Source organism: Pseudocercospora fijiensis (genome assembly GCF_000340215.1).
Source record: "Pseudocercospora fijiensis CIRAD86 unplaced genomic scaffold MYCFIscaffold_7, whole genome shotgun sequence".
In the NCBI taxonomy this organism is placed as follows: Eukaryota; Fungi; Ascomycota; class Dothideomycetes; order Mycosphaerellales; family Mycosphaerellaceae; genus Pseudocercospora; species Pseudocercospora fijiensis.
Genome location: NW_006921538.1, coordinates 1011586 through 1027910, shown reverse-complemented (window position 1 = coordinate 1027910; position 16325 = coordinate 1011586). Strand labels below are relative to the sequence as shown.

Below are 16325 nucleotides of genomic sequence, written 5' to 3'. Positions count from 1 at the left end.
AAGCACGGAGGAGGAGTCTTGGTACCAAGAATCTTCGTGGCCCATGGTAACACAACCCGACGCACTTTCTCGTTCCTAATTTCTCTCTCAATGACGATTCTCTGTGATCTCAGAGAAGACCGCTGGGCGTCAGAGAGAACGGCAGTCCCTTTCCTAGCCTTTGAAAGCTTCTCATCGATGGCCAGCAGTCGCTTCTTGTCATCATCGGAGAGACCCTCTTCATGTTCGACATCCTCTGGAGCGATACGGTCCGCCGTATCAGCATGAGTGAATACGAGTACGACTTCCTTGTCGGCATTAATGGCCTGTTGAAAGTAAGGCAAGAGAGACTCGAGCCGATCTTCGGGGCGGAATGGCTTGAGGACTATAAGGAGGAGATCGCTTTGCCGAAGAAACTCTTCCGTAAGCTTTCTGACATTCTCGTCGGCATCGCTAACACCCGGAGTATCCGCGATAATCAGGGCATTCATCGGGAGATCGAATTTGGTTGAGTGAACTCCAATAGCACGAAGCAACTTCGAAGGATGACTGCTCTTCAAAGGGTTGGGAATAAAGGAAGACTCTTTGATCCGTTGCTGCATCTCAATGGAAGTCTTCGCAGGGGTATAGCTGGCCGCTTTCTGGGTAAGCAGTTGCTTTATCCGCGGCATCACTTCCTCTAGGACTTCCTCGACAGGAGTGCCCGCCTTTGCCTGAAGCCACGCCTCTGTGCTGTCGAGGTTGTTAAAGTGAGGATGCTCGGGTTCGCAGAGAAGGGAGTATAGCGCCGAGACACTTCGCTGCACATCAGGCTCCTGAAAGCGATGGCCCGCCTCTTGCTCTGCAGCTGCAGCCTCGTCCTTTTCCTCGCTTGTGCTTGGACTCGCCACCATATGCGAGTAGAATGTCATAGCTGTATCGAGCATTTCTCGCACGAGAGATTGCCATTGCTCCTCCGTAGAATACTCAAAAGTAGCGAGGTACGGGAATTTCTGATCCGGCAGAGCTTTGTCGTACTTGATGGGGTGATTGGTCCCTCGCGATGTGTCGCTCTTGATGACTGCACGGGAGTCCTGCAGCAGTTCACCACACAGACTCGACTTGCCTGCCGATGCTTCTCCTAGAAGGGCGGCAATGATCGAAGGCGGGTACTTCAGAGCTGGGTCGCTCTTGTCAATGATCTCTTGCACCACCTCGTCAACATTGGCGTGATGCGCAAAGATGTCTTTGTGTCGTGCAAAAGCCTCCAGTAAAGCTGCACGAGCCTCTTTGATCAGATCCTCTGCTTGCTTCCTCTTGGGGTGGTAGAAGCCATTCTGGGGCCTCAAGGGGTGAGTAGTCTCTGGCGGAGCTGAAGGTGCGACTACGTTCAATGTGTCCTTCCGCGGCTTGAGGTCGGAATCTGGGGCACCAGGCTTTGCGCGTTTCATTTCTTTGCCAGTGGGCGATGGTGTACATCGTCGCTTATTCTTAGTACATGCTGGAGATGGCTGAGCATGGCGAACTTCTTGAGCAGTTGTCAACCTCCTGTCCGATTCAGGACGTGCCAGATCGCGATGGTGAGATGGGCGATCTGTCCTCATATTTGGATGACTTGGGCGATTGTAGTGATCTCTCGGCAAGGGTTGGTAGGATCCATAGGATGGTCGGTAAGAACTGCTTCGCCGTCGCAGCTCGGGGTGCTGCATCCAGCATTCGCCATTGGTGTGACCTCGGTGTAGCTGGCCATATCTTCCTCTTTCTGTACACGGGGCATTCGGATCGTTGCGGGTTGATGCTGAGCGAGGGCCATGGGGCGGATTGAAGTCGGGCGCCATCTCCACCCGTGTCGGGCTATCAAGGCGACGGCGCTTGTATCGCGGCGAGGTGTCCGCTGACGTTCGGGGCAAGAAACTGGAGGGAGGAAGCTGCCAGGAAAGGGTGTGTGGAGAGGGGTTCTTGATGCAGAGATGGCGCTGGTCGAATGAAGGCCGGCTGGATATTCTTGCAGAGCTGATGGCAGCCTCGCGAAAGCAATGTTGCTCAGAAGGAGGAATGATGGCAAAGAAATGGCCGTGGGCTGAGTCATGCAGGAATGTCTCAGATGTATGTGAGCACCCGGTCTGAACGGCGGGCCCGCGATAGCACGCAGATACTGGCAGAAAGTCAAGGTTGACAGCTTGCAGAAAGTGGGTTCTGGAAGACGCGCGCTCCAATCGGAGGGATTCAAGTGGCACGCAAGGTCCACAAGCGCGATTGTTGATGCATGTGAAGGCTTGGCAGTGAAAGATCTGCTCATGTCGCACAGTGGTGACCTTTCGCACCGGCAGGCAATGGCTCTGCGGGCTTCTGGAAGCGTCCTGGATCCAGAGGGTCTCGATCAGCGATATTGCAGAGAAGCGCATACTGAAATGCCAGGCAGTTGACTTCTGTGCGGTTCACAGGGCCACCTACCATCCATGCACATCGAACGTCAGGTCCTCACGTCGACGGCAGATCTGACAATTCGTCATCATAACTTCAATTGCAGTAGCGGCCAGCGATGGGATTTGCGGAAGAGATCACCAGAACGCGATAGACACTGCCCGGATTCGGCCAGGGCCCTGAGAGAATAACATGTGTGGTCCTTGCGGTGTACATCAGCATAGATGTACATGGTATCCCATAGCGCTTCTGTGAAACACTCCCATCTATTGCGCCATCGCTATGCAACCCACAAATCCATACAAAAAACTTTTCACCCTCTCCTCTCCACGCGATTCAGCTTTCTGGCTGTCATGATCTATATCAAAGCGATCAGTCCATAATCCATAGCATCGCATGGCAGACATATGCTTACCTGGGTCCTCGTCCTCTGTCCCCGCACCGGCAAGCCCATGGCATGCCGTCTCCCTCTGTATGCGCCCATGTCTCGTAATCGCTTGATGTTGTCCTGCAATTGCCGCCGCAGATCGTTCTCCAATGTCATCGTACTCAGCTCTCCTGCCAGATCGTTCACTTGTCTGTCCTTCAACGAGCCGACCTTTGCAGTCTTGTGGATGTGAAAGCGTGCCATCAGCCTCTCGCAGACTTTTGGGCCAATGCCATAGAAGGATTGTAAGGAGCGCGCTACGAGAGCGGACTCTCGAAAGTTGACGCCGAAGATGAACACCTGAGCCTCGTCAGTGAAGATTATGGTATGGTAGAAGATTGGTATATACCATGATGACGGCCTGACCGATGAAAGGAGCGTGAAAATGGTCAATGGCGCAGACACACTCACTACGGGCGACGTGAATAGAATGCTGCAAGGATAGGATTCGCAGAGCCGCATCGATGCAATCTTCCCCGCGGTATCGGCATGGCATCAGTTGGCTTGGCAGGGACCAGCTGTACTCAATCGCCAACCACCCACGATACACGATCCCACTCCAGACACTCCTCTTTTGCCATCTTACCATTCAACCAGATGGCGAATTTCCAGAAGCTGATAGCCACCTTCTTGGTGGTCCTCACTTTCGCCTTCGTCTACTTCGCTCAGACCGTCGAGGCGACAAAAGGGCCCAAGATCACCCACAAGGTCTACTTCGATATCAAGCATGGCGACGAGGATCTTGGACGCATTGTGATGGGTCTGTATGGCAAGACTGTGCCAAAGGTATGATCAGGACATTGAACAGGAACGAGAAAGCGGGACTGAAGCTGAACATGGCTGCAGACGGCTGAGAACTTCCGAGCTCTCGCTACCGGAGAGAAGGGCTTCGGATACGAGGGCTCCATCTTCCACCGTGTCATCAAGGATTTCATGATCCAGGTGTGATGGATTGACACTCTCAAAGCTGTGCCACTGTGTGCTGACTATCTTTAGGGCGGCGACTTCACCCGCGGCGATGGCACTGGCGGCAAGAGCATCTACGGCGAGAAGTTCGACGATGAGAACTTCAAGCTGAAGCACAGCAAGAAGGGTCTTCTCAGTGCGTACAGATGACATCCTGACCACGTACGACTCGTCACTGACTTCTTCCAGGCATGGCCAACTCCGGCAAGAACACCAACGGCTCGCAATTCTTCATCACCACCGTCATCACCTCCTGGCTCGATGGCCGCCACGTCGTCTTCGGTGAAGTCCTCGAGGGCATGGACATTGTCCACAAGATTGAGAATGCTCCCAAGTCGGCGGGAGACAAACCAAAAGACGACATCAAGGTCGCCAAGAGCGGCGAGCTTGAAGTGCCAGAAGAAGGTTTGCGGGCGGAGCTATAAGCCAGTGCGTCCGCCACTACAATAACCCGGTCGGCGTACTGGGTTGCAGAAGTTCATGCTGATGGATGACACAGGTTACGCAGGAACCGCAGAGGCTGCTGAGCCTTTGAGTCCGGGGGAGACGTTCGATTCGGACGACGTGTTCGCCGGGGCCAAGGCTTCGCTTAAGGAGCAGGTCACCTCGCACATCAACGTGGAGAAGGTTACCGCTGGTGCGGGTCTGACCATGCCAGTGAAGCTGTTTCTGGTCGCGGCAATCGTCGCGGCGTGTTGGATGTTCGTCAAGGCTCACAGCGCGAGGCGGACAGGGCCAGCGGGAAGGCATGGAGCTTATGAGAAAAGCGGTTTACCATAGACGACATGCAGGGAAGTATGATCAATCTAAGAAACTCTTGAAGCCATTTTTCGAGAGTGGTTACAAATATCGCCAAGGCCAAGCCGGTTGCTCGTGCAACTTCACGGGTGATCGAGTCAGCTGAAACCGTGCCATCAAGTCCTACTTTTGGATCACTGTTTCACAACCTCGCATTCGCTCAAGCCACACTCGGAAGGAAAAGTGCATCAATCAATCAGAGCTTGACTGTCCCCATCTAATGCATGAAATCGATGTAGTATTTCTCGGCTTGGCTGCCGAACCGTGGTAGAAGGATCTGCCATTTCGGAACGTCAGGAGAGTCACGACACACACAAAGTAGAGAAGCTGAAGTCGCGTTGCACTTGCTTTCAAAAGAAAAAAAACATCTGCGCTGGAGCTGCGGACATAAAAAGGGCAAGATCTCTTCCCGAGCAGCGACACACTTAAGAACAACATTACAATCCAACAGTAACCATGACCTCCACCACCCTCACGATATTCGCCCTCCTGGCCCTCATCTCCGCCCAAGAAACCTACAAACCCGCCTGCACAACAACAATCGCACCAACATCTTTCACCTGCTGCGATGCAATCGCCGGCCACACCACCACAAGTTATACAAACTGCTACGGCTGCGACTTAGAATATGCCCCCACACCACAATGTCGATGCGCGACGCCTCCTGTCACGGACTTTCAGATTACGAGCACCGAGACGGCTTGTGCTGCGTGCTTCACGACCGTCACGCATGTGGAGCCTGGTTGTGGCGACTGCGGACATACTTATGCTACGACTAAGACTAAGGAAGTTGAGTGTGGAGGGTGTGTTTTGACGACGGAGACGGTGGGGGGTGGGGTGGGGATATGCGTTTGTCCTACTGGGACGGAGACGGAGGTTAGTGTTTGCAGGAAGACGGGGTAGGGGTGGGAAGGACATGTTGGGATGGCGGGTTCGAGGTGTTGGTTTGGGTGTAGTGCTGCTACGTCGTGGAGTGGAATAGTACGGAATAGAGTCTTTTCAAGATTGTGGTGTCGATCGGTCGCAAGTTGTGATTTGTCGCTCTCCAATGGCGGCTGTGTTGCTTCTCTGTCATGCAACATGTGTCTAGAGAACACTTGCAAACAAATTCCGCACATGCAATATCGCTCTGAACACATGAATGAAGTGAATTAAGACGCGCCGCAAAGTCCTCGTATACCTTGATCGCGCAGAAGGTCAGTCGCATGGCTGCTCGGGAAGTCTCGGCATGCCGAACGTCAGGCGCTCGGGCCAGGTATTCCGAATATTGAAGTAAGAACAACCACGCGGACGAAGCGCGATTTTGATTAGATGCACAGCGAGCAAGTCCCAGAATCATCATATCCAGACTCTTCAGAAACAATATTGGGGCGAGGCTGAGCCAGGAAATATCAGTGATATGTCTTGGCATTGATGGTCCGAGCGTCTCACATGAAATCTCACTTTTCACTTCCATCACTCTCTCATGGTGACCGCATGGCAACGACCTCAACGTCACCGACTTCCTCCACAACGCGTGACGTTGTAATGTCGTGGCAGTGTCGTTCTCCCATCACCCCCTCATGGCAACCGCATAGCAACGAACTCACCGTCCCCAACCTCCTCCACCAAGCGTGACGTTGTGGTGTCGTTACAATGTCGTTCTCCCATCACTCTCGCATAGTAACCACATAGCAACGACCTCGTCATCCCGACCTCCTCCGCCACGCATGACGCTGCAATGTCGTCGCAATGTCGTTGCAATGTTGACGCCCGAGGAGCTCCTGGCGCCAGGTATACCTTCTCCTTCCCTCCTGCTTCCTTTCTCTCCTTTCCTTCCCTTCTCTCTTCATCCACAAAGCGGTAAGTACAACTCCCCCACCCCTTTCTGCCCCATCACATCGCCTGCAACGTCCCAAACACTTTCACAAACACTGCCATTGCCGTCGCATGACTTTTGGAGAATGGAAGCGGCGCCCGCCGGCAAGATCTTGCGCCTTGTTGCTCTTACGACGTGTTTTGGACCAAAATCTGGAAGGACCTTGGAGACGTCCTTTGGCGACGGCGAGCTTTCTGGGCCTGGCCTGGCCTGGCACCTCTGTACTGGACATCTGGAATGGCTCTGACTGGTGCCACTGCCCTCTGCATCTCATCTTCTTTGCGTTGCCGTCTTTTCTGACCTTGCTGCCCTTCCTTTGCACTGCCTTCTCCCGGTCGCAATCTGGCTGAGCGACGCTTCTGACACCACATCACCCCCAACACAACACCACCACCTCTGAGACATCAACGCCTGCACTGCCAGACTTCCCTCCCTTCTCTTACAATCATCTCAACATCATCATCAAGTCCAGTGGACTCCACTAGTTTCCGACTAGCGACTGATTGGAGATGCCCTTGTCTGCCTTGCTTCCACCACCAACCCTCCCATCTTTTGCTGGACTTCCTTCTCACCCGTCCTCTGCCTTAATGCCATGCTTTGACTTGTGTGATACTCGAACTTGTTGTTGGCCGGCGTGTCGCCCTGTCTCATTGTGTCGCTGGCTTCGCATCTGGACTGGCTCTCGTCCCATCTGATGGCAGACTGTGGACTCATCTCTCAACGGACAAAACTCTGGCCCTCTGTCCTCTCTACCTTCTGGAAGACTGTTCTCACCCGTCTAGCTTCTTCCATGCCCTCACCGTCACATCCTTCACCTCTTGCTTCGTCAACGATGTTGAGAGCGTCTGCTGACATTCTGTTGCCATAGATCCCAGTTGCATAGCCAAGACAAGACAAACGAACTCACAGACACAATGCAACAATCATATCCCACAAAACGCGAAATCAAAGAGAGACTGTCCACATTCCGACCGCGGGGTCCGCCAACCACCGCCGAGGAATTGGAGGACTTGCGTCGCATCAAGCCCTTCAAGCTAGCCCGACCGTTACCGGAAAGGCTAAAGGGTAAGATGTTGGTCCCATCTCGACAAGAATTGCCACGGCCCGAAGAGCGTGGCGATCTTGCCGAACTTGAAGAGAAGGCCGAGCAATTCAGAAGGCGCCAACAAGTGAAGTCTGCTATGACGGCTTTCACTGAGGCGCCTGAATCGCACCACCACCGCCAACTCGAACTCGCTGCCAAGGCCTACGACAGACGGAAACTGGGACGGGATGCTTTTCTCGTCCTCAAGTCTACCATGGCGCAGAGGCGGCAGCAAAGCGAGAAGGCGGAGGCCTATAACCGCCGACAACTTCTGAAGTATCCATTCGACCGGATGGTTCAGAGGACGGCACAAGGGCTTGTCAAACAGGTCCAGGGAGATGTGAAAGGGCGGCGGATCGAGGCTTGGGTAGACGACGTCGCACGTTCGACAGGTCACTACCCAGTGAAGCCGTCCGCAGCTCTAACTCAGCCTCCACTCGACGATCCAGCGAAGCTCGAGGAATTCGGCAGAATGATCTCGAACGACATGGAAGAGTGGAGCGCCAAGTTAAATTACTACAAGACTCACCGCGTACCGGGAGGCACGATTGTGCGGACAAGAGCGGAATTGGAAGCCGTTCTCGAAGTACAAAACGTGAAGGCACACGCCTTGCGCAACCCGCCACAGCCCAAGCATATCGAGTTTGGGCTGGCAATCGAGGAGACAATGCAGAGCATTCACGAAAGAGTCAGAGGCCTTGCTAGCCGGGCTTGGGATGCAGTTTCTGCGACAATTTCTGGTCTTTGGCGATAAGTTCAAATCGACTCCAAAGAGGACGGACCCACGAGAGTTCCAGCTTCGGCACCAACACCTTGTCACCATCATTAGACGCAGAGATCAATTGCTCGTCTCTTGAAGTGGACGCAGACCTGAATTGGAGTAGGGTTCTGTTTGTCCTGGTGCTTGGCCTTGGGGAACAGTAAATGGGAAAGTCCGGTCCAGTTTTTCCTCGATGTTGCGCACCCGGTACATCTCCCAACGACGTCAAACGATGTTCGGTCGATGCGGCAGCGACCAACACTCGATTGACACGTCCCTCACGTCGTCCCCCTTCCCCCGGCATTGCTCACCTCCCCTGCACCAGCACTTCTAGCCCTTTTCATTCTGTTTTCGACTCCATGCCTCACCCCCTTACGAGCACCTGTCCAGCCCATCCCCAGCACAACAGCACATCCCCTTTTCCTTTGTTTTACCATCTCTTTAACTAAAACCAGAAAATTTCCTCTGAAACCAGTGGCGGCTGGGCAGAGGAAGCAAAAAAACTTGTAAAATTGGCAGGAATTTACTTGGTCGGGTGATTCTGAAGAAATCTCGGAGGCAAAAAAGAGCGGCATGGCCGGTTGTTCCAGGGTAGACGGCATTTGGCCAGGCCCTATGTTGATTTGCGTTTGGGCGTTCTTGTTTTTGGCATTGTAGATAGAGACGCCCGATGGATCTGCAGCTTCACGTGCTGGGCGTTGTGAGTACACTTTCTCTTCGGAGAAAGTGGAAACCGAGACGGATCCTTTGTGTATTTAGATCTTTGTATGGAGTGGTTGAGAGATACTGATGCTTTTCTTCTGGGTTGTGATGTTCTTGTTCTTGTTCCATACCGTTTGTTGCCGTAATTCTTCCTCTACTCAATGCACGCGGGCTGTCGAGGCTTTGAGATGTACTTCTGCGTGCCTTTGAGTACATCGCGCTGGTTGAGCATGTGCCGCGAGCCTCGAGTCGAAGTGTCGAGACTTCACCTGCACCTTCCTGGCTTCCAGCTTGGACGTGTTACGGAATATGGGGAAGGACCACCCGGGGATGGGCTGACTGATTGAGGGAACGGTTACCTTCTGTAATTAACCTTCCTTTCTACATAACCATCCACAATGACAACTTGCATAACAGGACGGCTCGACTCTGAGCGGCCATGTTCACCATGCGGCCGACATCCTTTCTGGCACTCCATGCAGCTTTCCAGCTTCGAGAAGTCGGACTCCGCCGCCATGGCATAGCTGAAGAAGGTTGGTCATTTTCAACTTGCCACTCAGCGGAAGGGACTTCTTAATGCTTTGGAATGCAGTTTTGAGTGCGTTTGAACAACCCCCGTTGTAAGAGTACGAGTGCGAGTCGGCAAGGGGAGAGGCCGAAACCTCACTTGCATCTTCCGCCTAGGACGGATCGACTCCGAATAGCGATGCTGACCGCGCGGCCGACGTCCTTTCTCGGAACCCATCGAATGCCTTCAATGTTGGAGTGAACCCAAAGTTCCGGAAAGGGAGTCAAATTGCCTGGGACTTGGAGAGCATCATCTGTCAACCTGCGGCTCAATGAAAGACCAGTGTCGCCGCTGCCATTCGCGGTCTCAAGCAGTTCAGGCAAGCCGTCGAATTCGAGTGGGACGAGAAGGTGAGGTGGTGGAAGAATCAGCATTCCGGAAGAGTTGCGCTTCGACTCAATGATGCTTGCCATTGCCATGCCACTGGTGTCGCTTCTCAGCCGACGCAACGCAGGATACAGATCAGAGGTCACCGTTCTTCGAAGCGTGTCGGCTACGATGACTGAGCTAGATATTGCGCTTCGAGAAGCAGAAGGCAGCGCTGAAGAGTTTGAGCTTGACTAAAGCAGTCAATTCCAGTGGCGCAATCGCTTCAGAAGCATTGATGTTTGACGGTGGCTCTTGAGGTGAAGGAAGGTTTGGTTCCAGTTCGATTGGGGTCTCTGAAGGAGGCAGAGATTGTGTGGTGACTTTAGCCATTTTTACTGCAAGCACTCATGAGGCGCAAGGCGTGGGAGAGTTCTGTAGAATAGTCATCCCGGACGCCCTCCTGATGGCGTTAATGTCCATTGTTGATGCTGCCGACAACACCGCCTTGTGAAAGCTATGCTGTGAACTATTCTTTCCCATTAGAGCATCCGACTTGCATCTGCACGCAACTCCGAGCGATACCGTACCAACGGGGGCATCGGGATGAAAGAGCGGATGGACGTGTATTAATAGGAGGATGATGGTGGAGCGGAAGAAGTCCGGCTCCTCCATCCCGAAAGCACCTGTTTCTCCTCCCGCCTCCTGGCACTTATACCGAGCCCCAGCTGCCCGCCCGAGCCCCAGCATAACCGAGGATTACGAGATCGACTGTTCCTAACAAAATCGCGTGTAGAAGCGGATAATCGCGTCGCTACAGGCCCCGCCAGCCGGGCAACCACTGCAATACTGCTGCTAGCTATAAAGCCAAAGTTTGTTAGCAAATTAGTAGTATAGCATAATTGAAGGTATTGTTAGTTGTTAGCTATCTACTTAGGCCTAAGCGGATTGCGACCTGCCGCCTTGTAACTACGCGAGGCTATATATGCTAGCTTATACTAATCTCTTGCCTACTAACTTGCTTACTAACTAGACTATATATAATACTAATAGTACTGTTACTATAGCACATTCTAATAAAGTAGTGCTTAACTATTCTAATAAAGTAGTGCTTAACTATTCTAATAAAGTAGTGCTTAACTATTCTAATAAAGTAGTGCTTAACGTACTAGCGGCTATATAAGTAAGTACTAATACTGCTACTACTACTACTAAGCTCGCTATCGTTGTTACTGTTTAAACAATGCCGCCTACTAACGACTATATTTAAGCTACTAGAGCGAGCGCTGTTCTTCGCGTGCCTTTAGCTCGTAAAGCTCTTAGCGTAGAATATCGAGCTTAGAAGGAGGTTGTAGAGCCTCCGGAAGTAAAGGATTAGTACGTAGATTATAGCACTCGAAGCTAGCTAGATAGTAGGTAGAGCTATACGCACGGTCGGCCTTCTAGCAAGGGCACTATTAAGTACGGCATTAGCTCTTTACGCACTTATAGTGCTTAACGGTCGTTCTTAGCTAAGTAAGTAATACGCTAGGCTCGAGTACAAAGTTAGCTGTTCTCGCTATTGCTATCTTCTGCTTCTTAGCAACTATAGTCTTATTTAAGTCGTCTAATTCTCGAGCCGTTTGTATACGCTTCGTTAAGTATAGTGTCGCTCCGCTAGTTATAGGTTTACAGTTGCTAAACACTATTATAGGCTCTCGTAGACGTAGCAACTTCGAGAAGTCGATAAACTAGTAAGCGTAGAAGTAAGAAGGCAATAGTACTATACGGCTTCTACCTGTCTCTAGTAGACGCATAATCTCGTACTTACAAGGATAGCTATAGGTCTTAGTAAGGTAATCGTTGCAGGTGCAGTAAAGACAGCTATACGAGTAGCCTAAGTACTTAATCTCGTTGCTATTGTCGTTAGTTATAGTCCTTAGAAGGGCTATAGCACGTACGTATTGCTACTATACTTCGAGAAGACAATAGTCGCTAATTACTCGAGAGACACTCGCCTAGAATAGACTAACTACGGCCTTATTGCAGCGCTTCCGGTTGTTAGCAATAGCATAGCGACGACGATCGTAACCCTCGCTCTACTACTTAATTAGTGCCTCGAAGAGTGTAAAGATATCGTAGCGACTACTATAGTTTAGCTAGAGTTTAATCCTTCTATAATAGGACTTAACTCGCGAGGTTGTTTTATAGCCGAAGTAAAGTACTTCGTTAGTCTAGCAGTCGACTATTCGTTGCTTATAGCGCTACTAGTTCTTATAAAGATAGGCCTTAAACATAGGATAAACGTTATCTAGTTTGTTAACGTTGCTATTAAACTCGGCCTCGGTTTGACTATAGATCGTATAAGTGAAGAGCTTCAAAAACCGGGTAGTTTGAATGCTATTAGTCTAGCCGCTATTGTCGTCCTTAACTTGTCTAAACTCGCTACGTTCTTTACGTATTCGAGCGAGAATATCTTGCTATAGATGCTAGTTACAAACGATGTTCTTAGCGTTAGGAAACACCTCCTTACAAGCGAGCATTAATGCCTCTTTACGGTTAGTGCCTATTACGATAGGCAAAGCGCATCTAGCGGCCTTAAGAGCCGTCTTAATAGACTTAAGAAGCTGTACAAAGTTAGCCTTCTCGGGCTTCGGTTTAATAAGGCTAACGCTAAGCTTAATCGTGTTATTTATCGGTCTAGCGGCGACAATATCTAGTAACTCGAGGTTGTATAGATTAGTCGAATATATCGTATCTAGTATAATAGTATACGGCGTTAGCTTATAGGCTTCAATTAATACTAGATAGAGCGCTACTATAGATTTGATAGCGCTATTAGGTCTAGTTTGAATATCCTTATAGATATCGTGTTTCTCGAGTAGTTAGACTATTCGCTCTGCCTAGTTAGCTTCTCGTCGCTTACTAAGGTTGCGGAGCTAGGCAATATTGTATAGATCTTATAGTTTAATAAGAACGTTACGGCTTCGGAAGTAGGCTATTATCTTAGAGGTTAGCATTCGTATAGATTAAAGCCTCTCGAGTTAAGCGAGGAATTTAGTCGTTCTTAAGCGACTTCTATATATAGTAAGGCTTATAACGTCGTCGGGTTTATAGTTATAAATATAGTATGCTTCTTCGCTAGAGTGACGGATAGTTGTTACGGATCTGATTAGTTAGAGTCCTTATATAATCTTAGAGCGACGCTAAGACTAGTAGGCTAAGCTATCGCTCTATCTTACTAGGAGCGATAGGAGCGGTCGAGAGCGATAGCGTCGCTTACGTCGCTTACGACTATAGACAAGATATCTCCTTTGTATTTAGGAACGCCGGAATGCCCTTATAGCTCGAGGCGTTTAACTTATGTTACCTACTTACTAATTAGAATTACCTTTATACCAATTATTCTGTCTCTGCCTCCCGCTTGTATTAGCCTCTCTAAAGAAGCCTCGGCTTGTACGTAATAAGAAGTTACTTAACAATCTGTCGCGAGTAACCGTAACACTTTAAACGCCCTTAGGATAAGTGCCTTATTACAAGTCGGAAGGGGAACTCCCGCCCCTAGCGAGATAGGCAGTACTCGACGTACTACCTCTAGTGCTAGCAATGCACTCGGAACCTATACCGGAAACGATTCTCTTAAGATCGGAAAGCTAGACTTTTATTATAGCGACCGAGACAAGTTCGATACCTAGGTTAGCTAAATAGATATATATTTCATGTTTAACTAGGTTTAAGATAACTTAAAGCTAGTCTTCGCAACGACGTTTATACGAGGTAGGGCTTAGCATTAGGTTAAACTATTTCTTAGGACCTATCTAGATAGCAACGGGACCGACAATTCGGATAGAATCTTCGCAAGCTACGAAAATCTTAAGCGTACGATAAAGAAGGTCTTTAGATCTTCTAACGAAGTTGCTACCGCAGTTAGGGTTATCTAACACTTAACTTAGAAGGGGTTATATACCGATTACGCCGCTAAATTTTAGGAATATACCTAACTTACGGATTAGGATAACGAAGCTCTTATAATAATATATCGGCGAGGTCTTAAGGATAACGTTAAAGACGAGCTTATACGCGACGGTAGAAAAATAGATAATATAGGAACATTAGTTAAGGTTACGATCGATCTCGACGATAGGCTCTACGAACGAGCTTTAGAACGACGTTACGATTCTAAGACTTCTAGAAAAGCTAGTTACACTCCTAGATACGATAACAGACGAAACTATAGTACCTACGATAAACTAAAGGGGAACAACTACTACGGTACGCAACTAATAGAGCTAGACGCTACCTAGAAGGGTCGAGCAATTAAAGGAAGAAAAGGCAAGAGTTCGCCTAAGAAAGCAGGAAGATTAACTTGCTATACGTATAGCAAGGAAGGCTATATAGTATAGAACTGCCGCGGTAAGAATATAGTGCGACGCGAACAGTTTAATATAATATAACGAAAGGACTCGGGCAGAGAAGGCTACCGAATAGTAGTAGAGCTATACTCTATTAATAACGCGCCGAGGACCTACGTAGAGGTCGTAAAGAAAGAGCTACGACAAATCTATATAATAGCACGACGACAAGAACCTGTATATAGAACCCTTTACTAGAGATTCTGTTACGACGACTAATGCCAAATTCATTATTCTGCTAAAGTAGAAGCAGGATTCTTCCCTTAGATTAGGCGACTCGTACGAGAAGATACGAAATCCTAGTTAGAAGAAGAAACGATTAATAAATCTTGCTTAGATACCGACGATAAAGAAAACCGAGATCCGGAAGCTTTATTCCCTCCTAGGGAGGAGTTAGGAGCTATCCTAGAAGTACCGGAGTCCCCTTAGCAAGAGGAGGAACAGCAAGAAGATTTAGAAGGAAGTCTAGATACCGAGGAAGAAACTACGAATAAAGAAAGTAAAGATGAATTCGGGATTAACGACGATACGATCCTTACGTTTATAATAGATATACCTATAGTAGCGCGAACAATCGCCTTATATCTAGTACGCAAATACGAGGAAATGTTTCTAAAGGTTAATAGACAACGGAAGGTCGATCCTATCCAATTTAATTATTTCTAGATAAGCTTACGGGCAAAATTCTAGAATTACCCCCGGATACCTATAGACTATACGTACTATAACTTCATTACGAAGCGAGTACCGATAGGAAGTATAATTACGCCCTACGGATACGTCCTACCCGACGAAAGGACGATTATTACTTAAGATATACGTTAGACGGTCTAGCGATTAAATTAGCAATACCGAAAGGCTATAGCAGCGTAGGGACGGGATATATATAACGATACCCTCGAGGAAAAATTATATGCCGAAGAAGCACGAACGGCAGAACTACGGATCCGTAACTAGTTAGAACAACGTTAGGCTACTAATTAGTCGGGAAACGGACTAACTCTCTAGATTAGAGCGTTCTAAGAGAGTTCCTTAATACCGAAAGCGCTCAAGCATTAATAGCAGTCTTCCGTACGAAAGTTATCGTTAACGGGCACCCGACGAGTACATTAATAGATTCCGGAGCGAGCGGGAACTTTGCCTCCGAATTATTCGTTAAAAGCCGAGGGATCGCAACCCGAAGTAGAAGAGAAGGAGCGTATAAACTTATAGCAGTAGATAGGTTACCGCTACCTAGTATAGAACGAGAAACGATACCGTTACTACTAGCTATCTAATAGTACTACGAGGAGATTGTCTTAGATATTACTAACATAGCTAGTTATAATATTGTATTAGGTATACCTTAGTTAAGAAAGCATAACCTAGTCGTAGACTAGAGAAAAGGAGTACTTATATTTAAGGAATGCGACTGTATAATCGGCATTTAACCTATATAGCGGCAGCGTTCGCAGGCAGATAAGATTAACAAACGCAGGGCGATTCGTAAGACGTTTACGTCGATAGGAATTACGGAGAACCGTATTCAACCCGGATCGACACTACCGTTAGGTTAGGAGGGTTATAATAATAATTACGGGAAGGATAGAAGTTATACGCTATCGAAGAATAAAACTAGAATCTCGGACCTAGACATTCCTAAAGAGTATAGTAAGTAGAAGCGACTCTTTAAAGAGGAGAGAGGCAAGGTAGCCTTACCTAAACACTAACTATAGGATTATAAGATACACTTACAGCCTAGGAAAGAGCCTCTATAGGGACCCTTATACGTAATATCTAAGAAAGAGCTCAAAACCCTAAACAAGTAGCTAAAAGAGAAATTAGAAAAAGGCTAGATACGGAAGTCGACATCCTCGGCAGCCTTACTAGTAATATTCGTTCCGAAAGCCGGATTAGACGAAGGACGGCTAGTAGTCGATTTTAGACGACTTAACGACATTACAATTAAGAATCGGTACCTACTACTAAACATCGAAGAAATGCAAGACCGATTAACTAGATTAGACTAGTATACGAAGATTGACCTACGCGATGCGTTTTACGCAATATGTATAGTAGCTAGATACGAATAGATAACAGCATT

General features: G+C 48.9%; 4 protein-coding genes across 4 annotated transcripts; 2 read left to right on the top strand and 2 right to left on the bottom strand.

Moving 5' to 3' along the window:
- Positions 1-2695: 2695 nt before the first annotated feature.
- Positions 2696-3161, bottom strand: MYCFIDRAFT_189721 (uncharacterized protein; the record flags this gene model as incomplete). The annotated part of the gene is made up of 3 exons (XM_007930905.1): positions 2696-2740; positions 2798-3109; positions 3159-3161. The coding sequence occupies 3 exons, from the start codon at positions 3159-3161 to the stop codon at positions 2696-2698; spliced, it is 360 nt and encodes a 119-aa protein (XP_007929096.1).
- Positions 3162-3390: 229 nt separating this feature from the next.
- On the top strand, positions 3391-4619 carry MYCFIDRAFT_211936 (uncharacterized protein). The gene is made up of 5 exons (XM_007930904.1): positions 3391-3595; positions 3656-3751; positions 3806-3911; positions 3965-4204; positions 4275-4619. Exons 1-4 carry the CDS (start codon positions 3407-3409, stop codon positions 4198-4200), a joined length of 627 nt encoding a protein of 208 aa, XP_007929095.1. The 5' UTR covers positions 3391-3406; the 3' UTR covers positions 4201-4204; positions 4275-4619.
- Positions 4620-4923: 304 nt separating this feature from the next.
- Positions 4924-7452, bottom strand: MYCFIDRAFT_177009 (uncharacterized protein; the record flags this gene model as incomplete). The annotated part of the gene is made up of 20 exons (XM_007930903.1): positions 4924-4978; positions 5010-5088; positions 5121-5126; positions 5159-5237; positions 5266-5325; positions 5356-5659; positions 5690-5702; positions 5732-6035; positions 6067-6132; positions 6163-6216; positions 6252-6288; positions 6324-6436; positions 6465-6549; positions 6578-6790; positions 6826-6880; positions 6914-6923; positions 6966-7147; positions 7185-7209; positions 7238-7333; positions 7366-7452. The coding sequence occupies 20 exons, from the start codon at positions 7450-7452 to the stop codon at positions 4924-4926; spliced, it is 1923 nt and encodes a 640-aa protein (XP_007929094.1).
- Positions 7453-7501: 49 nt separating this feature from the next.
- MYCFIDRAFT_177008 (uncharacterized protein) lies at positions 7502-8269 on the top strand (the record flags this gene model as incomplete). Its single annotated transcript, XM_007930902.1, has 1 exon — positions 7502-8269. The coding sequence occupies one exon, from the start codon at positions 7502-7504 to the stop codon at positions 8267-8269; it is 768 nt and encodes a 255-aa protein (XP_007929093.1).
- Positions 8270-16325: the final 8056 nt, after the last annotated feature.

Excerpts from the sequence above, each read along its gene's own strand:
- MYCFIDRAFT_211936 (XM_007930904.1), top strand. The coding sequence starts at position 3,407 with ATGGCGAATTTCCAGAAGCTGATAGCCACCTTCTTGGTGGTCCTCACT. Across the intron at positions 3,596-3,655 it reads ATGGCAAGACTGTGCCAAAG|ACGGCTGAGAACTTCCGAGC; the intron begins GTATGATCAGGA and ends ACATGGCTGCAG. Across the intron at positions 3,912-3,964 it reads CAGCAAGAAGGGTCTTCTCA|GCATGGCCAACTCCGGCAAG; the intron begins GTGCGTACAGAT and ends GACTTCTTCCAG.